Raw genomic sequence first — 26,711 nt, 5'->3', positions numbered from 1 at the left:
TTTATGTACCTCAGTCAGCATGTCTATTTTTTATTTTGGTGGGGGAGTCTGACTAGTGCAAAATGCTGTGTTTTTAGGGCACACAAATACACTTGTCTTCCCAAGTCACACTTTCTCAGCCTCATAAGAAGGCATTACAAAAAAACCCTCTGAAGAACTGATTTTCCAAATTAAGGCTATGTCTTTGAACTCCATCTCTATGGAGAAACTTGCCAGGATAGGTTCTCCTTGGGGCTAGGTGACCAGACCTTTCCTCCTTTTCCAGGACATGTCCTCCATCTCAACCCTCTGTGCATGAAGAATTCCCAAATGTCTTCCATTTTGAACATGACTAAGAAACATGGCTTTATATTCCCAAGAGTGCTTTGCGTTTTTATTTGGTCACATCCTCCATTTTTTCTTGAATGTTTCTCCTACATTTTTGCAGTGCCTTGTCCTCCTTTGCTGTGAGGACATCTGGTCACCCTAGTAGGGGTGGATTGGCATCATGGCACTTGTGTGTGTGAGAGAGAGAACAGAGTGGCCAGTGGTCCTCCTTTTCCAGGGCATGTCCTTCATTCCAGCTTTCTGTCCATGAGGAATTAAAAATGTCCTCCATTTTGAGCATGACTAAGAAGCATGAATTGATATTTCTGAGTGTTCTTAGCTTTTATTTGGTCATGTCCTCCATTTATTCTCAAATGCCTTCCATTTTAAGCATGAATTGATACTTATACGAGTGTTGTTAGCTTTAATTTGGTCATGTCCTCCATTTATTCTCTAATGGAAAACCTTTCTGTTCCAACAAGCATTCCCCGAATAAAATCCTGTGGGCCTCCCTCCTCTTCCGTGGCCAAGAGGTTGGGCTAATGGGGCTTTTAGCTTGTTATTTTATTGTATGTACTTATTTGATGTTTTATTGTATTGTATCTGTTTTGTTTTAATATATGTTGTGAGCCGCCCTGATCTTGGGAAGGAGCGGGATATAAATTTAAAAAATTTATTTATTTATTTATTTATGTCCTCCATTTATTCTCTAATGCCCTCCATTTCAAGCATGACTAAGAAGCATGAATTGATATTCCTGCTGTGAGTGTGTTTAGCTTTTACTTGGTCATGTCCTCCATTTATTCTCAAATGCCTTCCATTTTAAGCATGAATTGATACTTATACGAGTGTTGTTAGCTTTAATTTGGTCATGTCCTCCATTTATTCTCTAATGCCTTCCATTTTGAGCAAGACTACGAAGCGTGAATTGATATTTCTATGAATGTGTTTAGCTTTTATTTGGTCATGCCCCACATTTGTCTTTGTTTTTTCCCTTTGAATGTCCTTCACTTTTATGGTGCCTTGTCTTCCTTTTAGGGTTGCGCCATCTAGTCACCCTGCCTTGCCTTGGGGTCGCCATGAGTCAAAAAATGACAGGAACAACATTAAAAAAACCTTCTTCTGGTCTGAGCTCAGGGGTCTATAATTAGCCCCAGTGACTGACTGTACAGCTATGTGTGGGAAGGAGACCAGGACTTAGATTATTACTGCACTACACTCTTATAGTGCTGCTATTCCACTGTCAGTGCTCTAGCTGCCTCCTGTTGCATTCTGGGACTTGTAGTTTAGGAAGGGGCATTTAGAATTCTCAGCCAGGGAGCTCTTAGGCCTCACTAAACTACAAACCCTAGAATGCAACAGGAGGCAGCCAGAGCAGTCAAAGTGGAATAGCAGCACTATAAGAGTGTAGTGCACTAATGTGATGACTGAGAAGCCTCTTCCCTCCCCAGGCTCCATTTTATTTCATGAGGCGGCTCTAACATGCAGAGGCCCTTGGCCTGAGGGACTCTGTGTGCCTTTTTTTTACTTCTCTTTTGCTGTTTATGTACCTCAGTCTGCAAATCTTTATTGGGGGGAATATTGAGCTTTTATTTGGTCAAGTTCTCCATTGTCCTACATTTTTACAGTGGCTTGCCCTCCTTTGCAGTGAGGACATCTGGTTGCCCTAACTGGGGGGGGGATTGGCATCATGGCACTTTTTTGCGTGTGTGAGTAGGGTGGGCAGAGGTCCTCCTTTTCCAGGACCTGTCCTCCATTCCAGCCTTCTGCCCAGGAGGAATTCCACAATATCCTCCATTTTGAGCATGGCTAAGAAGCATAGATTTATATTTCTAGGAATGTTTTGAGCTTTTATTTGGTCATGTCCTCCATTTTTTTCTCAAAAGCCCTATATTTTTGTGGTGCCTTCTCTTCCTTTGTGGTTAGGAGGACATCTGGTCAACCTGGCAGGGGCATAGGGTGGCCAGAGGCTTTCCTCCTTTTCTAGGACATGTCCTCCATTCCAGCTTTCTGCCCAGGAGGCACTTCCAAACATCCTCCATTTTGAGCATGGCTAAGAAACCTGAAGAAACATGCCAAGTTTGCCTTGGGACTGTGTTACCAGAGGTCCTCCTTTTCCAGGACACGTCCCCCATTTCATTCTCCTGTCCAGGAAGAATTCCACAATGTCCTCCATTTTGAGCAGGACTAAGCAGCATGGATTTATATTTCTAGGAGTGTTTTGTGCTTTTATTTGGGTCATGTCCTCCATTTTTGTCTCAAAAGCCCTACATTTTTGCGGCGCCTTGTCCTCCTTTGCGGTTAGGAGGACATCTGATCACCCTGGCCAGAGGTGGTCCTCCTTTTCCAGTACATGCCCTCCATTCCAGCCTGTTGTCCAGGAGGAGGAATTCCACAATGTCCTCCATTTTGAGCATGACTTAAGAAGCATGGATTTTTTTATTTCCAGGAGTAGTGTTTTGAGCTTTTATTTCCTCACGCCCTCCCACTGTTTCTCGAAGGTCTTCAATTTTTTTGCGGTGCTTTGTCCTCCTTTGCAGTGAGGACATCTAGCCAATCCTGCCCTGGGGCCATCCATGAGAAAGGAAGGAAGGAAAGAAGGAAGGAAGGAAAGAAAGAAAGAAAGAAAGAAAGAAAGGAAGAAAGGCAGAAAAGATCCCTGGGAGGCAGGTCCAGCCTCCTCCTTCCTGCCTGCCACAGAGGAGGAGGGAGGGAAAAAAGAACCCGTAGGGCTCCTCTATCGCTTCTTTTCATTCTTCCTTCCTTCCTTCCCTTCTTTCCTTCTTTCTTTCTTGTCGGGTATTGACCTGCTGCTCAAAATGGCCGAGGCCCTGAAAGGAGCCAGGACTTTGTTTTCCCTTTAGAGAAGAGAAGCAAGAGGGAGGAAAAATAAACATAAATAAAATAAATTAATGATGATGATGATGAAGAATGTTGCTTCATTTTAAAGTGTTTTACACAGTTTTATCTTTGTAAAATCATATTTTATTCTTTCAACAGCTACCTGTTTTTTTTTTAACACTGCAAAAATTTAATCCCTTTTTAAATGAGCCTCTCTTCTATATGTTTTTAAATTGTGTTGTTCTTTAAATACCCTGAAGCCGCTCTGAAGGTCCCAGTTCTGGAGAAAGAGCGGGATAATTTGTTTATTATATATATCACTTGTCCTGATTGCTTTAAAATAAAGGCAGTCAAGACATAGCTCTTCCGACAGGCCTTTCCAGATTAACATTGCAGCAATCTCTTATTGTTTCAATCAGTTGTTTAACAGCTGCTCCAAATGCCTATGTCCTGTTTTTAATAACTGTTTAATAATTTAATTGTATTTTATTGTGGATGGGAGGGTTTGGAATACAATGATGATAAGTGGTTACTATGTTTGACTGATGCTTTTATTGATCTGTTTGGAGTACTGTAGTGGGATAATAAAATACAACAACAGCTACTACTACTACAACTAATAATAGAAAATAATAATAATTATTATTAATATTAATATCCCACCCTTCTCTCAGGACTGGGACTCAGGGTGGATTACAACATTAAAAACAACACGTATAAATATAATAAGAAGAACCTAGAAATAACCAATTAAATAAGCAAATAAAAGCACAAAACACTCTTAGAAATAGAATTTAAAGATATAGCCATGTTAGTCTGTGGTCAGTATGGAGAGAGATCTTGAAGCACCTTTGAGACTGATTGAAAGAAAGAAGTTGGCAGCAGGAGCTTTCCTAGACTCCAGTCTACTTCCTCAGATGCATTTGGTATTATTATTATTATTATTACATAGAGAGATCTTGTAGCACTTTTGAGACTGACTGAAAGAAACAAGTTGGCAGCAGGAGCTTTCCTAGACTTCAACCTACTTCCTCAGATGCATTTGGATATAATAATAGAAATAGAAAAAGGAGGAGAAGGAAGCAGGGAAGAAATGAGGGAGGGAAGGACTCCTCAGGATTTTAAAAAACACACCCAGCCGAACTTCTTGAAACCCTTATATTCATTTATTATTATTATTTATTGTAATCACGCCGTTTGCCGTAATAAAACGAAATGTAAACCGTTCTCTCTCTCTCTCTCTCTCTCTCTCTATATATATATATATATATATTTGTTCTCCTCCTTCAGAGTGGTCTGTAAACAAAAAAAATGCCTGGGAAATGGGAACGAGGGCGGAGGGAGAAGGACGAAAACGACGACGAGGGCCGCCGGGCGGAGCAGCACCACCAGAGGCGGCCTAGCAAGGCCCGCCTTCGCCGGGGAGGAGGAGGAGAAAGGCGGCCGTTTGCAGCCCCTTCTTCTTCCCTTTCTCTTTCCCCCCTTCCTCCCGAGTCGGGCCTGGCCGGTCCAGGCCGGCATTGAGCAGCTTCCCCCTTCATTTTTATTATTATTATCTCCGTGGAAAGTTTAATTATAATCATAATAGGACCCAAGTAAGCCTTCCCTCAGCGTCGGTAGGCCCTGAGGCGGATACTGAAGGGGAGGCTGGCGGAAAAAGGAGACGGAGAAGAAGGAGCCCCTCGCTCCCCGCTTCTTCTTTCTCCTTCTCAGGCCAGACAGCCATCTCAGGGCTCGCCTTGGCGCCTGAGGAGGAGAAAGCAGGAGGAGGAGGAGGAGGAGGGAGTCGGTTTATTATGAACCACCACCACCAGCAGCAACAGCAGCCGACCCCCAGCCGAGGAGGAGGAGAAGCCGCCCCTGTGGAGAAAATGCCCGCTTCCCAGCCACCGCCGCAGCCGCCGCCTCCAGATTCCGGGGATCGCCGGAGGAAGCTGGAGGCTATGATCCGGGACCCCCGTTCCCCGGTCAACGTGGAAAGTTTGTTGGTGTGTAGTGGTTGTTGTGGGGAACTATTGTACGTGTGGGATAATGAGGGACGGTGCTTGGAGATATGTTGACCCTTCGGGTGTTGGGAACGAACTGAGGCGGTTTCTTTGAGGGGGTATGCTTTCTTTCTTTTCTCCCCCCCTCTCAGTTGTGATGGTACTGGCCGAGTCTGAAGTGCTGGGCAGGGAGGACGGAACCACTACTGAGGGAGGGAGGGGGGTTATTTCGTCTTGGGGGCTTGGGGTTGTCTCTTTCTGCCTCCCCCTGATATTGATGGTAGTGCCCCCCCAGAATGGTGGTGGTAGTGACCGAGTTTGAGGGAGTTTTAAGTGCTGGGTATGGAGGACGGAACCACTGGACAGAGGAGAAGGGGGAGTTATTTAGTCTTTGGGGACTTGGGGTAGGCTCTTTATCCCCCCCCCCAGTGTTTATGGTAGTGGCCAAGTTTCAGGGAGTTTTTAGTGTTAGGCATGGAGGACAGAACCATTGGACATGAGTGGTGGGGGGAGGAGGGGAGTTATTTAGTCTTTGGGGGGCTTGGGGTAGGCTCTTTTTCTCCCTCCCCCCCAGTTGGTGATGGCCGAGTTTGAGGGATTGTTTTTAGTGTTCAGCATGGAGGACAGAACCACTGGAAAGGGTTGGTGGGGGGAGAGGGGGAGTTATTGGTTTTGGGGGGCTGAGGTGTAAGCTCCCCCAGGTGGTGATGGTGGTGTCCAAGCCTGTGAGAGAAAGTTGGAAGTGCTGGGCATGGAGGACGAAACCACTGGACGGTGGGGGGGGGAGAGGGAGGAATAGGAGGAGGGTGAGTTCCTGCACTACTCCCCACTTTGGCTTTGGAAGGGTGGGGCAGGGTTTGGAAGGGAAGGATGCAGCCACTACTGTTTTGTTCCATAGGGATGAGTTTGGAGACTCCTCCTCTCAGGGGGGTTTTAGTTTGCAAAGGGATCCTGTAGCACCAAGGTGGCCAGGCACGTCCTCCTTTCCCAGGAAGCGTCCTACATTTCAGCTTTCAGTCCAGGAAGGGATTCCAGAATGTCCTCCATTTTGAGCATGACCAAGAAGCACTGCATGTTATGCTCAAAATGGAGGACACACACACACACACACATATACATATACTTCCTATACATTTGTAGGAGTGTTTTGAGCTTTTATTTGATCATGTCCTCCATTTTTTCCATTTGAAGGGCCTACATTTTGCAGTGCCTCGTCCTCCTTTGCGGTTATGACATCTAGCCAGGGTGACCAGGCACCCTCCTTTTCTGGGACATGCCCTCCATTCAAACCTTCTCCAGGAAGAATTCCACAATGTCCTCCATTCTGAGCATCGAATTGCACAATGTCCTCCATTTTGAGCATTGCTGAGAAGCATGCATTTACATTTGCACGAGTGTTTTTAGCTTGCCCAAAAAGTTGGTCACATCCTCCGTTTTTTTTTACCTGAAGGTCCTCCATTTTGCGGTGCCTTGTCTTCCTTTGCAGTGAGGACACCCTGAGCCTCACACCCTTTTCTCCATAGGGGTGAGTTTGGACACTTGTTCTGTCTCAGTGGTTTTAACTTGCAAAGGGTTCTTGCAACACCTCTTTTTTTGAGACTCATTGAAGGAAAGAAAGAATCTGGGGTTGCATGAGCTTTCCTGGACTTGAGCCTACTGCCTCAGATGCCTTAAAAAGGGTTAATCGCTCGTGCCTGTGTTGTTTTTCTCCCAAACACACATCCTGTGTTCTCCCTTCACAACCCATGTTAAGAATGAAAAGGTCTCTTCATTTTCAGAAAGTGTACTTAGAGAAGAAGGAAAAGGGAAGGGTGATAGCAAGCAGATCCCACTCTCTCAGCCTCAGGGGAAGGCAATGGCAAACCTCCTCTGAACAATTGAAAGATATAGCCATGTTAGTCTGTAGAATCAGTACATAGATCTTGTAGCACCTTTGAGAGTCACTGAAAGGAAGAAGTTGGCAGCATGAGCTTTCGTAGATGCATCTGAGGAAGTAAACTGAACCCCAGGAAAGCTCATGCTGCCAGTTTCTTTCTTTCACTTAGTCCCAAAGATGCTACAAGATCTCTCTACCTCCTCTGAACAGGTCTTGCCAAGAAAACCCCATGATGGGTTTGCCATGGGGCCACCATAAGTCAGAAACAACATGAAGGCACGCAACAACAACAACAAAGTTCAAGGAAAGTAGGGGTAGTTGGGTGGGGAATAAATAAGTGTGCCACTGAGTTTGCAGATAAAGCCTTCTGGGATGGGAGGAAGAAAAGAAAGTTAGTGCTGTGAAACAGATTTTATTTCTATTTTAGCTTTTTGCATAACCCCAGGAGATACTATTTTTGGGGCAACTCCCTGTGGAACCTGCCTCTGAATGGCCCTGAGGTGGCAAGTTTTTACTTTGATCCTAGGCCTGTGTTTATCTTGGAAGTTTCTTTGAATGGTTGAGAAATAGTCCTGATTAAATCTGCTAGCGCTGAGATGTCTGTAATATTTCAGCGTCATCTTTGTTCCCTTTCTCTTTGGTTTCCTATTGAACCTGGTTTCTGTTAATGGGAAACTTAAGGTTAACTTGTTGCTGGCAAGCATTGCGGCGCGGGTATGGAAATGGTGGACATGTTTGGGACTTGTTGACCATCAGTATAGGCAAGGATCGTTTATTTTTAGGAGTCATAGTTGAGGAGGAATGTTTAACTTTACCTGCACAGATATGAACAGAAGCTTTTCTTCTTCTTACTGATGCCTGCAGACAAAGAACTCTTCCTTTAGAAAAGAGGATAGGTCTGTGGTTTCCACCATGCTAAACATGAGCTAGGGAAGGATTCAGTCAGCATGGTCTTGTGTCGGAAAATATCTTTAGGGATAGCAGAGACCTCATGGAGAAAGAGGAATGGGATTTTTGTCTCCGTTCCAAGAGTTTCTCCCGACAGGCATTTGGAAAGAGGGTTGGGGATGGGGGGGGGGAGAGAAGCAGCTGGAGTCATTTGCAAAAATGACTCAGTCCTGCTTGGCCAAAATACAGGAACTGACTAAACAGTCTATGCGCCTGTCTATGTGTGCTGGAGGCTGGAGGGATCTATGCTTGTTAGAGAGACACCCAGGATTGATAATGACATTCATGACACTTCGTGGAAGTACTGCAGAACAGTCCCATGAGTTATGCATATGTTCAGCAGGAAGAGCTTTCCCCCCATTATCGATATCCATCATTTCTAGCTTCTTCTTCATCCTTTGAGCCCCAAAATCCCCAGCAACAGTAGTAGAATAGTTTGCACCAGATTAAAAACTTAATTCTAGCAGTTTTTCCCCCTTCAGCAGTTTCATCTGTTAAAGAGTTGTGGCATTGAGCTGTTGAATCAACAGAACTTATATTATGAGTCTGAAGTAAAGTCATTTCAGTAAAAGAAAAGTGACATTTATGGTTAGGTTGAGACATCTCATTTGTACTTATATATAGCTGTTTTAAGACAAATCTTTTAGTAATACATTGAGAAATAACGAGTGTGCTGTCTTTTATACTACATGCTTTTGTACAAGCAGTGTACTATGATGAATCCTTTTATCTCAGTAGAATGGCTAGGAATGGATATGGATTTTCTGTTTGTAATGGCTGCTGCTGTTGGATAAACATAAAACTGATCCTTGAATTGAAGCAGCTCTTGATTTTAAGGGAAATTTAAAGTGGTTGATTAGGATTGCAGCCCCATGCACAAAACTGTGTGAACTTTAAAGCAACTGTCGTGTAGTTGGAACATCTTTAGTGGCCACCTTAAGGGTGAAATTAAAGTCGTCTGTGAAAGAAGATTTGTTATTGTGGACTCCTCTAACAAATCATACAACTGCATTTTGTATTTGTGGGATATAGAGGAAGAAGAATAGCAGGTAAGCTGTGTAAACATCTATCGACAAATGAGAAGAAAAATACTGCATTGCTTGACAAAGTCTGCAAGCAGTAGTCAGTAAACTTATTTTGTGCAAACTGAAGCAGCTGCTTTGCTGTAAAATCTAAATTAAGCCAAATTAACTAACAGTCCTTGGTTTCAGGGTTGATTCCTTAATTTTTGCCTCATTAGTCACTTCTAAAATTCTGTAAAACATTGCTGTAATTTCAGTTGAAATGAATGGGATTTGAGTGTGCTTGATTTGTTGGAGAATGCAACCAGTGCATTATTAATTGACATTTTGAGTAGTGTTTAAACCATAAGTACAGGCAAAGATCCAGGTTTGGCTTTAAAATATAAGCCAGTTGTCTGATCCAATAGCAGTCAACTTCTGAAAATATAAATGTATCACAACTCCAACAGAGCAGTTTATTAGTTGCAGGAAAAAAATGCTAATAGCTGTTGTAATGACATTTCTAAACATTGTGTCTTATGCTGTCATGCAAGGATATATTGACTAGTTTATAGAGTTATTACTTAACATTTCTCTCCAGCTGTCCAGGTGATTTCAAGATCATTGCATCTCTTATTCATCATAGCCCAAACAAATGTTGTTTCACATAAAATCACATAAAATCATTAAAATAGATGGCTTGCAGTGAAATTGTCATTATGGTTATAGTGAAGCATGGTTATATGTGTGTCTTGACTCCTAAAGGGGAATAGGAAGTTCTCACAGATCTTTGTTCTGACATTTTCCATCTTCTACGGAAATAACCCGGTGTGAGACTTCTTTAACACTGAGCCTTTGGGAAATTAAAGCGGTCTAAACTGGGTTATTTCTGCAGTGTGTTTTGGACCTAAAACAGTATGTGCTAAAGATGGCTTGAAATATTAGTGACAGATCTTAATTTTACAGTCGGTCCTTTGAATCTGCTGGGGTTTGATTCCAAGAACCCTCATGGGTATTGACCAACCCTCATGGATACCAAAATTTATCTATACTCAAGTACCTTTATATACAGTAGCATAGTAAAATTGTGTCCTTTATATAACATGACAAAATCATAGTTTGCTTTTTGGAATTAAAAAAAAATGGTTTTCAAGCCATGGATGGTAGAATCTGTGAATGAAGAATCTGTGAATCCAGAGGGACGACTAAATGCAATTCATATTATTTCTTGTTTCATATGAGTGCCTAGGAAGTCATTTCTGGGAAAGCATTGGCCTTTGGCCTATTGGAGATGTTCAGAGTATTGGGAATTGTAAGGAATGAAGTCTGTGTGTAGCTGGGTGCTACTTCCTTGGGCGTTTCTTGTGTGAGAGCATCAATGCTAGAGGGATTCCACCCATTTCCCCCTGATTTATAATGCTCCAGATGAGAAAAATACAATCCTGTGGCTTTCTTACCCCTGCTTTGTTGATGTGTATGTTTTGGAAGACCCATTGAACACAGTTTTCAGGGCTGATAAGGCCATTGATGTAGACTTCAGGTGTATAACTTTAATGGAAGGATCAGTATGCAAAGGGATCTTGTAGCACCTTTTGAGACTAACTGTGCGAAAGAAGTTGTAGCATAAGCTTTGAGTCTACGAAAGCTTCTGCTACAACGTCTTTCGCACAGTTAGTCTCAAAGGTGCTACAAGATCCCTTTACATACTCATATGCCAGACTAACGCTGCTGTGTCTCTGAGTTTTACCTTAATGGAAGATACATTACTTTATTCTCCAGCTGGTCTAATAGGATCCAGTTCTCTAGCTGATTTTTTTTGAGGGATGCATTTCTCTGTTGAGCACAATTAAAAGTCCTGTAGGATAAGGAAAAATAGTTGTGTGGACATGCTAATCTTATCTCACATTTTAGTTCTGCTTGTACTTTGAAGGTGAGCTCATTGGCGTGACTTTATTAGGATTGAATGGGAGACTGAACTGGCAAAACCATCTCTTAAGTATTCCTTGCCTGAGAAAGCCCTATGAAATTCATGGGTTCACCATAAGTTGACTGGTGACTTGAAGGCAGATACCACACACAAATGATGAAACTCTTTGAACATATATTTAAATAGAACTGCGGTATGGGAGAAGTATTCTCAAAACCTACTATTTTAAACCTTCAAAGTCTGTCTGTGATGAATGCTGGGCTGATTTGGCAAATACAGAGCAAGTCTATGCTGCAGGAACATGAAGCTAATTTAAATCTTCTTTCTTTAAGCATCAACACCTTTTCAGACACAGATGCATCTCTAACAACATGCTTTCCAGTATAGGTTGAATATAATAATAATTGTGTACTCAGGAGCCAGGATGGTGCAGTGGTTTGAGTGTTGGACTAGGACTCTGAGAGACAAGGATTTGAATTCCTGCTTGACCGTGGGAAACCCGTTGGTCAAGCCTCTCAGAATGGAACAGTGGCAAACCTCCCTGAACAAATCTTGTCAAGAAGACCTCCTGATAGGTTTCACTTAGGGTCGCTATAAGCTGGAAATGACTTGAAGGTACGCAATAGGAGCAACAAACTAATTCTAAACTATCTCTTATTGTTCCATTTATAAAGATCCTAAATGCAAACATTTGGGTTGGTTTTTGATTGAGGTAACAAAGCAGTTCCAGTAAATACATACCTAAGCTTTTACTTCCCAACAGTTGTTGTTGTGTGCCTTCAAGTAATTTCCGACAAGAGCAAAGTGGTTATATTTGTATTTGTGGATGGCAAGGTTATCTAGAAACTCATGTAGCAGATACACTGTTGTTTATGACTTCATGAAGGTAGAGTTTGAGCCAATTTGTTTGGAATTTGAGCCAATTTGATTCTAATGCAGTTGATTCCTTCCTTTAGCTGCTGTGGTACAAGTTACTCTTGGTGATATAGGATAATGGTACAACTACTATGTGTGACAAGCAGATAGTGTGCCTAATTTTGCCCTCCTAGACCCTCTGCCCTGGATGTGTATTATATGTGACTTCAAGTCACCTGTCAATATGTGGTGACCCCATGAATTTCATAGGGTTTTCTTAGGGAAGGAATACTTAGAGGTGGTTTTGTCTGTTCCTTCCTCTGAAATATAGCCTGGCATTAGCTGGCAGTCTCCCATCCAAGTACTAACAGGGCTCACCCTGCTTAGTTTCCAAGATCAGACAGAACCTTTAAAATGTCTAGGTCCTGGCCCTCTATCTGGCCTCTTTCCTAATTGTTTTCTCTGCTGAATACATGGAACCTGATGCTTGAGGCAGGATTTGTCAGTTTTGTGCTTCCCAGTTGTTCTGTATTATAACTCATTGCAGACCTGACCATTGGTGTTGGTGGAGAAAATAACCCCCAAAATCTGAAGGGCACTAGATTGAAGAAAGTATGTCTTAGTATCTTATTCTAGATGTCACGGGCAGTCCAGGCACATTCTTTTCTTTCATTGAAAAGTATGTAAAGTCCAAAACACACTGCAGAAATAATCCAGTTTGAGACCGCTTTAACTGCCCTGGATCAGTGCTAGGGAATTCTGGGAACTGTAGTTTTGTGAGACATTTAGCCTTCTCTGTCAGAGCTCTGGTGGCACAATAAACTACAGTTCCTAAGATTCCCTAGCACTGAGCCAGGGCAGTTAAAGCAGTCTCAAACTGAATTATTTCTGCAGTGTGTTTTGAACCTTATTTCCCAAACTCTACAGTGTCAGTGCTAGAGACTTTTGCTACCGCAGTAGAAGGAACCAGCCCTTCTACTCTTTGGTATTCCATCATCTCTGCCATAAGATGTAATGACGTTTAGGATGAATATGTTTTTGTAAGGCTTTAATGAATAAACCTTTTGATTAGGCTTGATGTAGGTAAAGAAAAATGAAAGCAGTATTTTAATTATATGTTTGTATCGCATAGACTCTACCAGTGAAACATGCCAAATTTCCCATCACATTTAAGTCTTTCCTAGTATTGGAAGCAGTAGTTCACTTCTGAACCATGCAGCTGTCAGACAGGCTTGTGATCACAAAAATATGTCTTCTGATCTAGAGTGGTTGCTGCTGTCTCAAGGGCTTCAATGGATGTTTTTGAGAGCTATATGTGATACACAGGCAGCACAATTTTCACCCCTGTGCTAGATGAGGGGAAAACCTGCTGCAAGCTGAAAGTCAGTTATATTATTCTGGGTCAAACTTTTAAAATATACTACTTGTATCTAAAAGCTCACATGATAGTCGGAGAGGATCAGGAGTTGCATGTGGGCAGCTAAGCAAGCTGGGGATGAGGTAGGGGTGTATCTCCTGTTTCTGTTAGTCTGCCTGATAGATAGCATGATGTAATTTTGCCTTTGCACAATAAACATGGAAACTCAAATATTAGCCTTTTACAAACCTAATAATAACGTGCCTTCAACTCATTTCCAACTTATGACAACACCAAGGTGAACCTACTAGGGGGTTTTCTTGGCATGATTTCTTCTTGAGGCGGTTTGCTAGTACTTTCCTCTGAGGCTGAGAAAGTGTGACTTGTACAAAGTCACTCAGTGGGTTTCTGCGCCCAAGTGGGGATTAGAACCCTGGTCTCCCATCACTCAAAAACCATTATTATTATTATTATGCTGACTGTCTTACTGGCCCTGTGAGATAAAAATAAAAATTGCAGACCAGTTTAACTTAATGGTAGAGTCTGCTTCTGATTAGACAAGTATAGGATTGTTAGAAAGCTCTATGAATTTATTTGCAAGCTGCATTAAAACCTTCCTTGATATTGGTAAAAGACAATAAGAAATGGAATGTGGAAAAAAGCATGTCTATGGCCCGGTCCAGACAGACGGGATAGGACACCCTCGTCACGTGCGAGGGGTGGTGCTTCTAGACACCCCTTGCATATGACGAGAGCGTCAAAATGGCGGCACCCTGTACAGACGGGTGCCGCCATTATTACGTCCTGGACACATAGCATCCACACGTTGTGGCACCATTATGATGTCACGAGTGTGCCATTGGCGCACTGCGACATCATAATGGTGTTGCTAGAAGAACCCACTTTTAGCGGGTTCTTTTCGGTCCATGGGGAAGCCCTGCGGTCTGGAGGCTGCGGCTTCCCCGCGGACCAAAACTAGGCGCTAGGAGACCGTCCTTTTTGGATGGTCTGTCCCACACCTATGTTTGTCTAGATAGCCAGAATAGAACTTGTGGAACTAGAGTACAACAGTTGCTAAAATATTCCTATTTTTTAACATTTACTTTGGAATTTACAAATATTTTTGTTTAATATCACTGGTTTCCAAGTGCTTTAAATGGGTGTTCAAGAACCTTACTGATGCTTGTGAAAATAGAATGTAGCTGCATTAGAAATTAGAAGAAATCTTACCTTTTTGGTGTGTGACCTGAATTCCCCCATAATTGGAGAAGATGCAAAGCCATTGAGACCAAGGAGAAAGTACCAAAGGTTCAATGTGGTAGATCTAAATTAATTGTTTATACACTGGCCCATGATTTTCATGATGAATAACTATATATAAAGTCTCAAATAAAGAGGATGAGGAACAGTGCATTAATGCTAGCAATAACATATTAAAGAAATGAAAGATGTTAAAGAAAAAAGTAACAGGAAACCCCTAATTGATTGGGCCCAGAAGATAGTTGAAGTTTAGTAGTAAATCAAAATCTTCCCTATGCAAGTGAACTGATAAGCACCTTTTTCTATTTGTCAAGGGCTTCTCTAGTGGAAAATAAGAGTGGAGAGCCTATATTTCCATCTGCTGCAAGCATCAAAACTGACGCAGAGCGAGGCAAAGAAGCATGTCCACAAACAGCACTCAGGTTACAGATTTATATGCAATTCCTGAGGGTTAGTTAGTACATGTGGCAACGATGTGGGGCAGGACAGTGAGGAAGCTGAAGTAAGTAGTGTAGCAATCTGAACTAATTATTCAAAAGCAACTTATTTATTCCTTGTTCTTATAAACCTTCCTTTTGCCTCTTTTCTAGTTATGAACTCTTAAAATGGGTGAAAATCAAGCAGCCCTCCACATCTTGTTGGATTACAGCTGTATAGCTGAAGCACACAGTGGCAGTAATAAACTGGCCCAGTTTATACTTTTCTCTCCCCCGCCCATCACTTACCCAGTGGGGGCATGTAACACTGACAGTGGTGCCTAAATACTTGTCTGTTTTTCATACTATAGTGCTGTCCATAATTCCATGGCACTGAAGCTGCAGATAGGATGGTCCACAGTCATAAAATCATAGAGTTGCAAGAAACCACAAGGGTCATCCAATCCAACCCTCTGCCATGCAGGAATACTCAATCAAAGCACTCATGACAGATGGCTTTCTAGCCTCTGTTTAAAAACCTCTATACAAAGAGACTCCTCTACACTCTGAGGCAGCATCTTCCACTGTTGAACAGCCCCTGTGCAAAACAGTTGATGGCTTAGGTTTTCCTAATGCTTATGGCAGTAATGAAGACCAAGCAGCTCTTGTACCAACAAGAAAGAGAGAGAGAGTAGATTGGGAATGAAGTATTGTGAATGTGCACATACATACATGGTGTACATACATCCTTTATGGATCTGTACTAATCAGAGAGTTGTGATATGGGTATCTGTGATACAGAGAAAACGTTCATTAAATTGTGTAGCTTTGTCCTAAGCAGGATAGTAGTATGGCAGCCATATATGTACTGTAGTTCTAAAAATGGCTGGCTACATTGAGACTGGAATAGAAGGTTCTTTTGCATTTGTCCTTTTTAAAGTTCTGTTGCCCTCAAGGGTCTTGTGTCCTAGTGTCAGGTTTGCCACTGTGACAGAATGACAAATGTTATTTATTTCCCAACTGTTTTTTCAAGCCAAAGTGGATCCAGATAAAAGTTGATGTCATACAATACTATCAATAGTAATAAAAACAATTTAAAAGCGCAATTTAAAAAAAAAAAGTGAAACAGTAAACATAGACAATGCCCTTTCCCCATTAGTAACTCATTCTGTTGAAACAGAAAAGTCTTTTCCTTCTCTGGGAAGGAGGTCCCAGAGCTAGGGAGCAACGACCAAGAAGGCCCTTTCTTTTGTTCCTTCCAAGTTTACTTGGGATGTTGGTGGGATGGAGAAAAGGGCTTCCCTTGAAAATCTGAAGACATAAGCAGATAATCTGGACCCAAGCCATGTAGGGCTGTAAAGTTTGAATTATGTGTAGAAATAACTATCGGTTGGTGAAGCTGTTGCAACAAGGCTGTCGTATGTTCCATATAGCCAGTCTCCGTTAATAATCTGGTTGAAGCTCTTTGGACTAGGGTAAAGTTTCCAGATAAAAGCATGTGTCGCTGAAGCCAGATCCAACAACATCTCTAGGCATGGGTACAGCTGGCACACAAACCTTAATTGTGCAAGTGCACTTCGGGTCACTGCAGACATCTGAGCTTGAGCTTCCAGGATGAAGTTTGAATCCAGGAATACAGTACGTACACCCAAGCTGTGGATCTGTGTCTTCAGGGGGAATGCACCCTGATCCAGCACACTCTGAATCCTTATTTCCTCCCTGACCAACCTTTCACCTGACCACCTCTTATCTAGATTAAACTTCAGCTTGTTCCCTCTCATCTAGTCTTACTGATGACGGGGACTATTTTAAAACCGAGGTGGAAAGGAGTACAGTGGGCCCTTGGCATCCTCTTGGGTTTGTTTCCAGGCCCCCCCCCCCCCCCCCCCGGATATCAAAATCCATGGATGCTCAAGTCACATTATTGCAGTTGCATAGTAAAATGGTGTTGTTTATATAAAATGGCAAAATCAAGCTTTGCCTTTTCGAATTTATATTTTCTGGAATATTTTCAAGCTGTGGATGGTTGAATCTGTGAATAAAGATTGCATATGCTGTCAGCTTTATACTGATGGTACTGAACCATAAAACTCTAGACATGTCCAGAAATGGAGTGTGGCAAACTGGCTCATGGTGAGATCCACGCAAGTAGGGTTGCCATAATTCTCTACCACAAACCAGGACAAAATGTAGGACAATTGTAGGATTAAAATTTAGCCTGAAATGTAGGACATTTAAGAAAAATGGAGGACCTTAATCCTACATTTTGGGCTAAATTTTGTCCTACATTTTGTCCCGGTTTGTGGTAGAGAATTATGGCCACCCTACAGGAAAGCCTTTTTCAGCAGTGTCTTATAGCTGCCTCCTTTTGGCATAATGGAACTCTGCCTTGTTTTAGTGAGCCATTGGCACGCCTACTTACTCAACGGATCCCCCTTTGGCTTCTTTGAAAAGCCAGGAAGGGCAAGGCTCTAACACACACACACACACACACACACACACACACAGAGCTGTCTCTTCTGCAAGAATCCTGTCCACATCCTCTTAGACAGTTGCTTCTGTTACTCTACTTTCATTCCTATACTGTAGGTCACAAACATGTCTTCAAAGCTGTTGCATATGTGCTCTTTTCTAATGTCCAGCTAGATAATTTAACGATGGTTCAATTTATGTGTTTATAATTTTATGTTTTAATATTAATAATATTTAATTATTTTTTTTAACTTTTGTCATCAGTGTTTCTACTCCTATCTTTCTAAATTATTGTAACCTGCCTTGATTTCCATTGTGGGAGAAAGGCAGGATATACAACCTTGAAACAAACAATAAATAATTCAATAGTAGCAGACAGCAATTTTATAGTATGAGCCTAGTTTTCTAAAAGTAAAAACAGAAACAGTGTGGCATAGTTGTTTGAGTGCTGGAGTGCGAATCTGGAGACCCAGAGTTTGATTCCCAGCTTTGCCATGAAAGGCAAGTCACATGCTCTCAGCCTCAGGAGAAGGCAGTGGCAAACCTCCTCTGAACAGATCTTGCCAAGAAAACTTCATGATAGGGTTGCCTTAAGGCTGCCAAAAGTTGGATACACCTTGAAGGCACACAATAACAACAACAATATACCTAACAAATAGAATTTGGCAGGAAGCCTAGGCTAGAAACTTGTATTTGAAATGTTGTTTCAATTTCTGGGAGAGTATTCAAACATATATCCTTTCCTTCCTCCATACCTGTTGTCTGTAGCTACACAAGTAGCAAAACTACTACTACTATTTTGTTTTGTTTTTGATGAAGATAACTTGACAGAAGGACAGTTATTTTTGCCTTGACCCTGAAGTACGGTATACTAATGACCACAGCTAATTCATGTGTGTTATTAAGTAGCAGGCAAACAAAAAACTGCCATGTACTATTCTAGGACATGGCCACATTTCCAACTTAATAATGGTGTGATGTTGAAATCTTTTGTTAACTGACCATTTTAATATCTCAGTAAATGAAGATTGTTTCAGCATGATATTTCCTTGCCTATTGACAGGAGATTATTGACTCTTCTCTCCTTCTTCTGCTGTTTGTGCAATGGGTGAATGAAAATGACTGCATGATTTGTCTTGTGAAAGCAAAGAGGTGCTGACAGTTTGTTCTCATATCATCTTGATGTGGGTATTTAAATAGCTCACACGTTGCCTTTCTCCTGGGAACTGTGGTGGTTTATTATGAAACATAATTTTTAAGCTATATCCTCATCCAGTGTTCTCTATGCTTGAAAACACTGTGCCAGGAAAGAGGTCACAAGGAGCAACGTTGCATATATTCTTTACTGCTGGGAGTAGGGCAATTTGTGCATTAAAATTGTGCACGCTACCTTCATATAATCAGGTGTCAGAGAAGGCACCTTGTACAAATCCGTCCTCAGATTTCAGTAGAATGTGCTAATATGAATGGTTTTATTTTTGGAGGATTCTGCTGATAAGGTTCACTATTCACCGTTGTTACCATCTAACACTATAATTAGATGCAACTTTTATTATGTTTGAATTCTTCTACTGTAAAAAAAAAAGATTGCAAAATGTTGCTGTTGTGCCATGGAAACCAGGGAGGAGCGGTACTAAAGTTTCTGCTTCACCATTTTGTGAGAGCAGCCTTAAAGAGATGTTCCTTATGTGAAGGGAATGATCCTGATTCTGCAGGAATGCTTTGTCACGTAACACACAAATCTTGTCTCAGAGCACAGACAGTGTCGCTAACTCACCTCAGAAGTTCACCCCATTTTGGTTTGGTTGCCTGTTTATTACATTTTTGTCTTATGAGTTGCTTGCTGTCAAGCAAGATGGATTAATTCAGTTCTCAGCATTTCACATACAGTGGGTCCTGACTGTCCTAGGAACAAATTTGTGGTTAATAAAATGTTTAAGCCAACCAGTCATGGATGTACAGTCAGTCCTTCACATTCTCTGGGTTTAGGGGTGCAGGACCCCGGTTTAAGTGGAAAAAACATGAATAACTGTACCCCCTCCAACCATAATTAACACATAGAAAAAGTACAGTTTGCAGATTCAACCCACTGTGGATGTTTTCAAGGAGGTGGAGTTCCTTCACAATGCAGAAGCCGGTGGCTGGCAGTGCTTGCTGCCACCTCTGCTGCTGCCTTATGCCATTTTTAATAGGGATTTACAAGCTTCACCACATATAAATGAAATAAATAATAAAATAAATAAATAGTATTTGCAGTCTCTGTCTCCTGAGGCTTGCAGTCCCTATTAAAAATGGCACAGGGCAGCTGAAAATATTTTTCTAAAAATGACATAGGACAGCAGTGGAGATGGCAGCAAATAATCAGTGAATAATCAAAGCCACGAAGTTTAGATGGCCAACTGTAGTTGACAACTGTTTTCTTGATTGCTGTGATTGTAAAGCTTAAAAGGTTTTAATCATTTTTGTAAGATGGCAATTTTTATGGCTATAACTTGTATGTGGTTGTCATAAATAAATTCTACATTTTTCATGATTGTGGCTGCTTGAAACAGTGCTACTTTCATGGGGAAAAATAGTGTCAACTGTTAACCTCCAATATTGGATGCTTCACATTTTTATGTGCTGCACATATCAAATGTTTTCACAAAAGATCTTGTGTAAAGCAGCCCTTATAGCTTTAGGTAAATCAGTGATGCTCTTTGTAAGTAAATATAGACTATTTATACCTTGTGCCATTAACGAATGTATAACTCAAGCTTAGCTTTATTCAAGACAACTCTGTGTTGGATGGGAGGGCTATTGACTTTAAGATTATGTGTAAGCTGTGGGACTATTTCTAGTTGTGATGTGAGGAAGTCTGAGAGAACGAGAAGGCCTTATTTGTTCATTCTGCTGCAGGATGTGATTCCTCTCTCTCCCCCCTCTTTGCTACTTGTTCCTGATTCATATGGCAGCAAAATACAAAAACAAACTTCTCATAGTGTGTTTCCCTCTAGAAGATAATTGTACTTTGAATTTAAATAAACCAAGTATTGATTTTCTTTTAAAAACAATAATGAGCAAATAATTATTCCTTTGATAAGGGAACCCGGTCTCCAGGATCTGGTAGTGATGTGCTGTTCTTATAAATATCCCATCCTTTTCCCAGTCTGGGACTCAATGTAGTTTACAAGAGTTAAATTACCAGAGGTGGCAGTTCTTGTGAAAATAGGTTTAGGCTTTTAAAAAGTGTGAAATTCTACTTTGGCTTTTTAATCAAGTCGGTGCTATTATCCACATTTTTCAAGTCAGGTCTCTGTGTTCTTATTTGCAGGTCAAATCTCACATTCTCTTTTGGGTGGGTACTTTTTCCTCCTTTTCCATGCTGACTTTGTTCTTTGCAAGCGGTTACATGGAGAGAGGTATTTTTGAACTGGTGGTATGTGGATGAGTCAGATGTCATGATGACACCACTGAATTGTTTCTCTGTGTCTGTGCCAGACGATCATCTGGAAAAATGTTGCCCACTGGACTGCAGGGACTGACCCTAAATCTGGTTAACATCAAGTACAGTGGTACCCCGGGATACGAATGCGCCGGGTTACGAATTTTTCGGGATACGAAAAAATCCCATAGGGATTTATTGCTTCGGCTTACGAAGGTTTCTTCGGGTTACGAAAAAACCGCGGCGCTATTTTCCGCCACCGGAGGGCAGCAGAGAGCTATTTTTCCATTAGCGCCTATGGGAATTCGGCTTACGAAGGTATTTCGGGTTACGAAATTAACCGCGGAACGAATTAATTTCGTAACCCGGGGTACCACTGTATGTACAATGGATTATGAAGTAAATGTGTGTTCAATTGAATAGGAAGCACGATTGTTCTGAGGCTGAACTGCAGTTTAATCTCATTGTAGTTTAATCTTATTGTGAGGATACATTGTGATGTGTGCCTGAGGCATATTTTTTACATTACACCTGTTATAGGTTTTGGTTTAGGATACATTTCAGTCTTTTATGGTTTCTACTATCTGATGTTTACAATGCCAGTTGGGCTAAATTTTATGAAAGTAAATTGATTTCTGTGGGTTTAAATTTTGATTCTCTCCTTTTACTAATCGAAAAGGAGTGTCTTGAATCTATTAGGGTCTGCCTTGCAGAGAGAGAACATCAACTGACATATCCAACTCCTCCTAGAGTATGTTCTCCAGCAATGCTGAGTATCTCCACCTTGCAGGATAGGATTCCAGATTACTTTCAAACCCTTTCACTGCTGGTGTCGAGGAAGGCCTTTTTGTTTGCAAGATTGAATATACACCCCTCAAATGTGACCAGGGGTAGATATTTGCAGACCCCATTTTTGAATTGTGTGTGTCACTATGATCAAGCTCCAGATGTTTTCCATTATATTGTATTGCTTTGTATAGAATTCCGAGGGGGAAATTGTTAAGAAGGTTGTTGGAAATGAATATCTGTTTGGATGGGTTATCAGTAGAATACTTATTGGAAGATCAGAACTCGCATATTACCAGGCTAATGGCCTATTTTCTGGTGGAGGCAATAAGATTATGGCTTAAATTTTAATAATGATCCTGAAGTTTTATCGTAAATGTAAGTTGTTGTCGTATGCCTAATAAAAGTTGACTGACTGACTGACATTACACCTGCAGTGCCTTTTCCTCATAGAGCATTGCTAGCTAACACATCTCTGGTTATCAGCATGCAACTCCATTGCTCCTGTCTTTGCTCAAGTGCTGACAGTTTGATGTTATTTGTAAACCAGAAAGTTTTGTTAGTGGCTGCTGAACAAACTTTTTCCCCCAAATGCAGGTCCATTTTGAAACCTAACCTTAATTCTTTGCTCACATACAGTGAAAAACTATATTTTACTGTGTTTCAACTGGCTTTTCTCAAATATGACCCAAACATTGCAGAAATAATCTAGTTTGGGACTGCTTTAACTGCCTTCGCTCAGTGCTGACAGAAAAGGCTAAATGTCTCACAAAACTACAGTTCCCAGAATTCCCTAGCATTGATCCAGGGTAGTTAAAGTGATCTCAAACTGGATTATTTCTGCAGTGTTTTTTTTGGGCCATAGAGGGATGAGCAGAAGGACGGCATGTGGGTGCATGGGACCCATATGTTGATTGACTATGTCATTACCCATATGCATATCCTCCTTATTTATCATGAACATGACATTGACCCTTGGATCTTTTTTTACCCATATGCCTATCCAACTTATTTATTATGAACAAATGAAATTGATCCCTGGATCGTTTATATCTGGCAGTTATATCCATTGATGAAGGATGTTTTTAAGGATCACAAACTATAAATCTAGTTTTCTAGATTGCCTATCTTAACATCTATGATCATCATAATATTAAAGGCATTTCTCTGAAGATGCCAGCCACAGATCCTAGCGAAACGTCAGGAATAAACTCCTCTAGAACATGGCCACATAGCCCAAAAAACCCACAAGAAACTATTAAGGGAATTGATTACCTAACACTCCTGAACCTGTTTAATGTTTTTAAAATATATCTTATTGGCTGAGCCATCTTGTCTACTTTAATTTAGGAAGCTGGAAAAAACGAATCTGCTTAAATAATCTTGTAAACCATATTCATAGTTTCATTAAGTTCCCAATGGCTGCACAACGTCGGCTGGTGTGCTCTGGTTTGGAAACAGGAGATTGTGAACATATTGATACTATCAGCATTCCAAAGGTAAATACTTGTATTGAGTTGGCATACACAGGCTACAAGACTGGAAACAAAATGCTTGTGCAGTAGATTTCGAAGAGTGCTTTGCATGTTCCATTAATTGGTAGGAAAAGAGGTTCCTGGGTTACATGTATATTTTTGCTGAGTAGATGACACAGACAGAGGCCAGTTGAAAAACAAGACAAATGTTTATGTAACCCCTTTCAGTTGGAGCCCAGTCAGGAAATGCAGTACTGTGCTGTGACAGACTTTAACTAATTACGCTGCCTAGTACTGTAGAATATTGGAGCACTGGATTCTGTAGAGATGCTTTTATCTTTAAGCTTAACTGTTGTAAACAAACAAACCCCTGTTAGTTAGATTAACACTGATGGGGTGAAATTTCTTTGGAGTTAACTTTTAAAATAAATTGCAACCAAAAAAAATTAGTGCAAGATTTATCAAGAGAGCCAGTTCGTACCTTATGAGTTGGTCCTACTCTGTGGAAATAACTGCTCAGACAATTTAAAACAATTGCTTACGGTTTCTGCTAACTTGGCAGATGCTGACCGTCATCTTTTAGTCCACCAGTTGTTGCACTTCCTTGTACTTTTATTCCAGTGGTTGTACTTCAAGGATTTGATCCTTGAAAAAGAGTTATGTTCTTGGATGCCATAACCATTTAATAAATTAGTTCTGAACATGAATGGAAATTTATTGCTGCTTGTTTCCCACTGAAACCTCTGCAGATCCTCAAAAAACTACTCCTGTAGTGCTTTGGGATAGTGTTCAATGTCTGCATGGGGGCAGCTTTACCCAAGGAGGGGTTTAAATCACTTTAGATAATAAAACTGAGGCCAGGGGCCACCTTAATGTATGTCTTGTCCAGATGCTCTGAAACTTGCTGCTGCTCTTCCTCCTCCTTTGATTGAAAATCAGGGAATGGGTGCTTTAAATAGACAAAATAACAGAAATCCACAGAAATGCCTTTACATGAGGTAGGGCTTCACTGGATACAAGCAAGTTATTAGGGCCTGATTCCCAGTACCTTTTAAACCGGATCGCAAATCGGTTTGAACTGGTTCAAATGACCCTGGTTCCCACTTGAATTGATTCGCTGAAGCGATTCGGAGAGGGGGGCCATGCGCTAGATCAATTTAACCTGTGTCTTTTTGACACTGATGTTTTCCGCATCTTTTTGGATAAATTGATTCTGCGCAACTGTGAACCAGATGCGGATCGGAATCGATTTAAATTTGCCCTTTGGCCGGCTGGAGTGGATCCATTTTGAACCGATTAATTCGTGAATGTGAACCACAAGTGGGTTATTTTACAGGAAAAATGCAATTGGGGCAAATGTAGTGGGAACTATACTCCGCTGTCGAATTGATTCATTGATTCGGATTGCAAACCGCTTTTTTTGTAAGGGGGAATGAGACCTAGGTGTAACTAAAGTTGGAAATTAAAAGCCTGAAAAGAGAGCTTCAGCTCTTTTATTTGCATTTTTGTCTTACCTACTACTAAAGTCAAAACAATAATTCTGAGTCTGGCTCTCACCAAAGATGAGTAGACTCTGTACACATGTATCTCAGAATCATCTTATCTTGCTTCTCCCCATACCTGACTTTGGACTCCCAGTTTGCTTGTTTCCAGTCTCAGGACTTCAGAGCTGAAGAAGCTGTTTGCTCTTCCAGGCCAGGATTCATGGTTGGTTACTTGTTGCTGTTATCTTGATTTTGAACACACTACTGTGATCCAGAAGATGTCATGACTCCAGATGATTTCTGATAGAGCCAGGGACTTAGGGATTAAAGAACTGTTTTTAGAGATACTATCAATCACACAGTCCATAGCAGGGTTTTATTTGTGTATGTTTGGAATGTAGAAAAGTATCATCGTAAGCATTCTTCATTGAGAATAAATTCACTGAAATGAGTTAAGCTTGGTTCTGGGAAACAAATTAGGATTTAGAGGCAATTTTTGGGAGATGGAGGAGACTTACTGTGAAAACTAAATAGTAGAACTTTACAACCACAAATATTTCTGTTAAAAGCATCATGATGGAAGACAATTAGTTTGCTATGGTTTTTCTTCTTCAAAAAGCTGTTAAAAGTGTTGGTATGACAAACTTCCTTTTTGGAATTTGGAGATGAGTTGGCTTTGGTCAGTATCTAATGCAAAAAATATTTTCCATTACATCTACTATAGAAAGGCTGAGAAATTCTAACTTGTTTCCCACTATGTTGAAGTTTTTTTGGGAGAAATCGCCATACTTCTCTGAGTTAGAAAACAGTTGGCAGTTTAACAAGAACATATTTTTTAAGAATATTCAAGATACCAGATTCCATTCCAGAAAGTTTAGACATTTAAAGCTTTCTTCTGAACAATATTTATTCGGAAAATTTTTAAACATGACCCATGTGGTGTTAAATTACTAGTAGATGCCACATCTCATTTGAAGAATTTGCTATAGAGACTGCAGAGTGAGTCCTAAGTTTTGTTTTTCTGCTGGAGTACTTTGCAGCAAGAGGTAGTACAGATTAGTTAACTGCCTTAATAAACAAAGTCTCCGCCTAATTAAAAGATTGTATGTACAGCGCTGTGTAAATTTACAGCGCTTCATAAATAAAGGTTAATAATAATACTAATAATCATAACCCTTCTGGCATCCCTACCAACTAAACTTTAAACTTCTGTCTCCATACATAACAACATTTAATTAATGTCCTTGTTGTCTCATATTTGTGTTAATACCCAAGTTTCTGCATTTCTGGATCTTGAATTCAGAAGTCGGAGGAAATTATCTAGATTTGCAAATAGGCTTGTAAGCCTCTCCTTAAAAGTTTACTCCATCGGCTGCACTTTTGCCTAGAGGGGAATGGCATGGCTGCTGACATTTCAACCATGGTTCAGCATTTCCTTATCAGCAATCCCAATATTTGCTGTATCCCTTCCTCCCAGTCTAGCCTTATCCTCTCCTTCTTTGTAGAAGGTGGTGTTTTATTTTGTTTTTTGCTACTATTAATTGCTGAATTGTATTAAGATTTTATGTCAGTTTTTTTAAAAAAGCCATTATTGTACATGATGCTTTACAAGTAAAAGAACTGTGAAACAGTTCCCTGTCCTCAGACTTACAATTTAATTAATACATAACACAAAAGGGAAAGGGGTGGCAATGTGTGTGGGGTGTGTGTGAAATGCACACTTTAGGTCTATTTGGCAATAAGGAATATACTAGAGGGGCCAACAAATTTCTTTGTTTTAACAGTATTGCTCATTTCTTCTGTTTTTATTATTTTTTGCCTGCTTCTAATGAAAATGCCAGAATCAAAGACGTTCTTTACATTTCTTGGCCTTGTAGCTGCATTCATAAAAATAAAATTTTAAAAAGCAAATTCGGTTTGTAACTAATTCTCTGACTGAACGGCCTTTTAATATACAAAACATGGCAATTTATGCCAAATAAAATTGGGTAATTGTAATATATTCCTAAACTGACAAAGTGATTTTCAATTTGTCAAGGATAATAATACCACATTTTCCCAATTTTCCTTTTAAAAAATTGTTTTTCCCCCTGAAAAAAAAGGAAATTTCTCGCCCTTTCCCTGTCTTCAAAATTTCTGCAGATAATATTGCTGATATTAGCCATACTTCCATCTCTATGTAAAGACTTCCACACCAGCTATTTTCAGTTAGTAGTTAGCTGTATGTCAGGTAACCTACTATGGACTACTTAAAAGTATTCTTTTTTTTAAAAAGTTAAGATATCCAGCTGGTCACAC

The 26,711-nt window shown here is 40.7% G+C and overlaps 1 protein-coding gene across 5 annotated transcripts in view; it reads left to right on the top strand.

Moving 5' to 3' along the window:
* The first annotated feature begins 4,585 nt into the window (after positions 1-4,585).
* Positions 4,586-26,711, top strand: part of ROCK2 (Rho associated coiled-coil containing protein kinase 2) — a 99,375-nt gene continuing 77,249 nt past the window's right edge. For 3 of the 5 annotated variants that reach the window (XM_042448432.1, XM_042448444.1, XM_042448454.1), the window contains exon 1: positions 4,586-5,135. In XM_042448432.1, coding sequence (XP_042304366.1) covers positions 4,944-5,135 — 192 coding nt within the window. In that variant the 5' untranslated portion in view covers positions 4,586-4,943. The remainder of the gene's footprint in view (positions 5,136-26,711) is intronic. The other 2 variants (XM_042448473.1, XM_042448463.1) reach the window with 1 other exon arrangement.

This window comes from Sceloporus undulatus, chromosome 1 (genome assembly GCF_019175285.1).
Source record: "Sceloporus undulatus isolate JIND9_A2432 ecotype Alabama chromosome 1, SceUnd_v1.1, whole genome shotgun sequence".
In the NCBI taxonomy this organism is placed as follows: domain Eukaryota; kingdom Metazoa; phylum Chordata; class Lepidosauria; order Squamata; family Phrynosomatidae; genus Sceloporus; species Sceloporus undulatus.
This window is presented reverse-complemented; position numbering and strand designations above follow the sequence as displayed.